The 2,822-nt window shown below is 53.5% G+C and overlaps 1 protein-coding gene across 1 annotated transcript in view; it reads right to left on the bottom strand.

Moving 5' to 3' along the window:
- KDSR (3-ketodihydrosphingosine reductase) overlaps positions 1 to 2,227 on the bottom strand; it is a 21,582-nt gene extending 19,355 nt beyond the window's left edge. The window contains exon 1 of the mRNA XM_026034546.1: positions 2,087 to 2,227. Coding sequence (XP_025890331.1) covers positions 2,087 to 2,194 — 108 coding nt within the window. The 5' untranslated portion in view covers positions 2,195 to 2,227. The remainder of the gene's footprint in view (positions 1 to 2,086) is intronic.
- Between the last annotated feature and the right edge of the window lie 595 nt (positions 2,228 to 2,822).

Here is a 2,822-nt window from a genome sequence, read left to right as displayed (position 1 = left end):
GAATACATAATTTAGCTAAATGATATTAAAGATGTACTGTAATATCACAGAATTTTCCAGCGAGGTAGACTGGATTTAACCAAGGCCTGATAAAGCTTACTAAATGTTGAGCTATAGTCTTATCAAAATCCAGTTATACACTGGAAAAAAACTATATGAGAATACTACATATATAGGTAGCAGGCCTCGAGACTTTGGAAGAAGCCCTTAAATATCACGGTCCTTAAATAATTTCTGGAAGTCTCTCATTTCAGTGGAAAAGGACATTCAGTATATGATGCAGGAACTCACTTTGGACATACAGCATGGAATTTATCCCTAATGATATTGTAAACTATAAATGTCATTTATCCAATATTTTTCCTCTCACTCACTAGAGTAGAAAATTTGAGATCCAAATAAGCCAAATACAGAGAGCTATTATTAACTGAACCTACAAATCTAAGACACAAAGAACTTGGGAAGAATTGTAATGTATAGCATTAGCTCTCCTAAATATTTTCAGGAAACCAAAAGCAAAGTAAAACAAGGAGTTCCATCAGCAGAGTTCTTAAGAAAATAATTTTCTTGCAGACTTTTTTTCATGATATTGACATGATATTGACATCTCAGCTTTTTCATCCATGAGTATTTGAATATACTCACTTCTCTAGATGGATTCTCAGTTTGATAGAGATTGTACAAACACTTCTTTTCCTTTGAGACCTCTACTTGTGCTAAATTGACCTTAAACTGCTAGTGCAATTAGCAGTACTGTTTAGGGGATAGGGAAGGGCGTATTCTCTAACAAGAAAATTTCCATCATTTTCAACATGACTTTTTTTTAAAAGGAGCCATTTCACTTATGAAAAACACCACAGCAGTTTTAGACAAATTGCTTACCCACACAAAGAAAAAGTAAAACTTGGAATAAAAGCAGAGAATAGGAAGCAAAAGACCAACAATTTGAACTTCTTACCACTGCCATTATTGCATAAAATACACAGGCGAACCTCTTAAGTCTGCTTCACTTTTGCTCTTTTTCAATACTTAAGGATTTCTAAAAGCTCCTGCTTAAGTAGCATTATTCCTCTGGAAAGAGACACTCATAGCTAGAAATCCTTAATGCACCTTCCAACTTAGGTCACAAGGTATATGATGCTGCAAAGGCAGTGTCCAGTTTCTGTACTCAGGTAATACAGTGTTGCATAAAGCAACTTCGGAATACTGCTGCAACTCAGACAGGTGTAAATTATTCTGGGACTGCTCCATCCTCCAAAGAAACCTGAACAATAAGTTAATGGCAAAAAAACCCCAAGTCATCACCCCAAACTCAAAAACTTTAATACACAGTAGCTGCAAAGTCCCTTTTAGGTAAAAGGGAGATTTGGGGGAGGATTATCCCAAACTGCCACTGAAACAGAGGGCACTCGGAAGCAAGTTTTAACAAACTGCAACCTACAGCCTCTCTGCATATCTTAGGGATGCAAAGCTAAGTCAAAAGTGCTAATTTTAGGGCCCCAACTCCTTTAACCGCTTAACTCATCTGCATGACCAAGCTCCCAACTCCTCACTCCACCTGCAAGCAGCTCCGCACCGCTCCCCTGCCTTTCCTCCCCGCGCAATACACCCACAACAGCTTTCTGTGGTGCACTAATCCCGAACTGCTGTTTCGGCGGCAGGTTCAGCCGAAAACCCTACTTCTAAAGCCTTCCTCGCAGCCCGCTGCCAGGGCGCACTCAAAACACTGCCTAGAGACATGGATATCCGCGCGAAGATGAGAAGGTGCGTGTGTCATCTGGCCACTTCCTCCGCGTTGGCCGGTGAGTCTCCCGGCTCCCTCAGCCCCGCGCACCTCCTGGAGCGGGAGAACCGGGCACGCGGGGATCTCTCGCGCACGCGGCTCCCGCACCTCGGGCGAAAGAAGCGCGCAGCGAGCGGCGCGCCCACGGGCGGCGGGGCCGCGGCCGCTCGCGGGAGCCGCCCCATTCCCTGCGGAGCCCCCGGCGCCGCGGGATGCTCCTGCCCGGCGCGCGCACGCGCCGCCCGCCCCCCGCCGCCAACGGCCGCCCAACGGCCGCGCGCCGGGCCAAACGGCCGAACTCACCACGACGTGCGCGCCGGGCAGCTTGAGGGGCTTGGGGCTGATGAGCGGCGACACCATGTAGAGCAGGAGGACGAAGGCCACGATGAAGGCGGCCGCCAGGAGCAGCATGGCCGGGCTCGCGGCAGCGCGGGCGGGAGGCAGGCAGGGAGAGAGGGAGGCGGCAGCGGCGGGGCCCGAGGGGCCGCGGCAGGAAGGGGCGGCGCCGGGGGCGGGGCCGCGACAGCGAGGGGAGGGGGCGCCGAGCGCGGCCGCCGGCCGCGGCAGGGGGGGAGCGTGCGCGCCCACCGCCCCGCGTGCTCATTGGCTGGCGCGGCGGACGCGGTGTCGGGATTGGCCAGCGGTGGAGGTGGGAGGGCGCCGCGGGATTGGCCGGCGGGGCGGGACGCGGCGCGCGGATTGGTGCCGCAGGCTGTTTGAGGGGCGGGGTAGGGGGGAGGGAGCCCCCCCACACGCCCCGCCCCACCCCACCGCCCCTCGCGGACAGCGAGCGCCCCCTGAGGGGGGGGGCGGGAGTCCTGCGCCTGCGCCCCGAACGGGCGGGGCGGGCGGGGCCGTCACGTGACGGAGGGCGGTGGCTTCCCGCCGAAAGCGGGGGGCGGGGCGGGGCCCTGAGGGGCGGCGCGGGGAGGGGCCGTTTGCGGCCAACGTCAGTTTGGGATTTAAGAGAACCGCGACGTGTTGGCGACTCTGCGTGACACCACTTGGGCCTTTATTTGTGCTTATCTTTTGTAAGCAC

The sequence above is a fragment of the Nothoprocta perdicaria genome, unplaced genomic scaffold (assembly GCF_003342845.1).
Source record: "Nothoprocta perdicaria isolate Ctin4 unplaced genomic scaffold, notPer1 scaffold_147, whole genome shotgun sequence".
Classification (NCBI taxonomy): Eukaryota; Metazoa; Chordata; class Aves; order Tinamiformes; family Tinamidae; genus Nothoprocta; species Nothoprocta perdicaria.
This window is presented reverse-complemented; position numbering and strand designations above follow the sequence as displayed.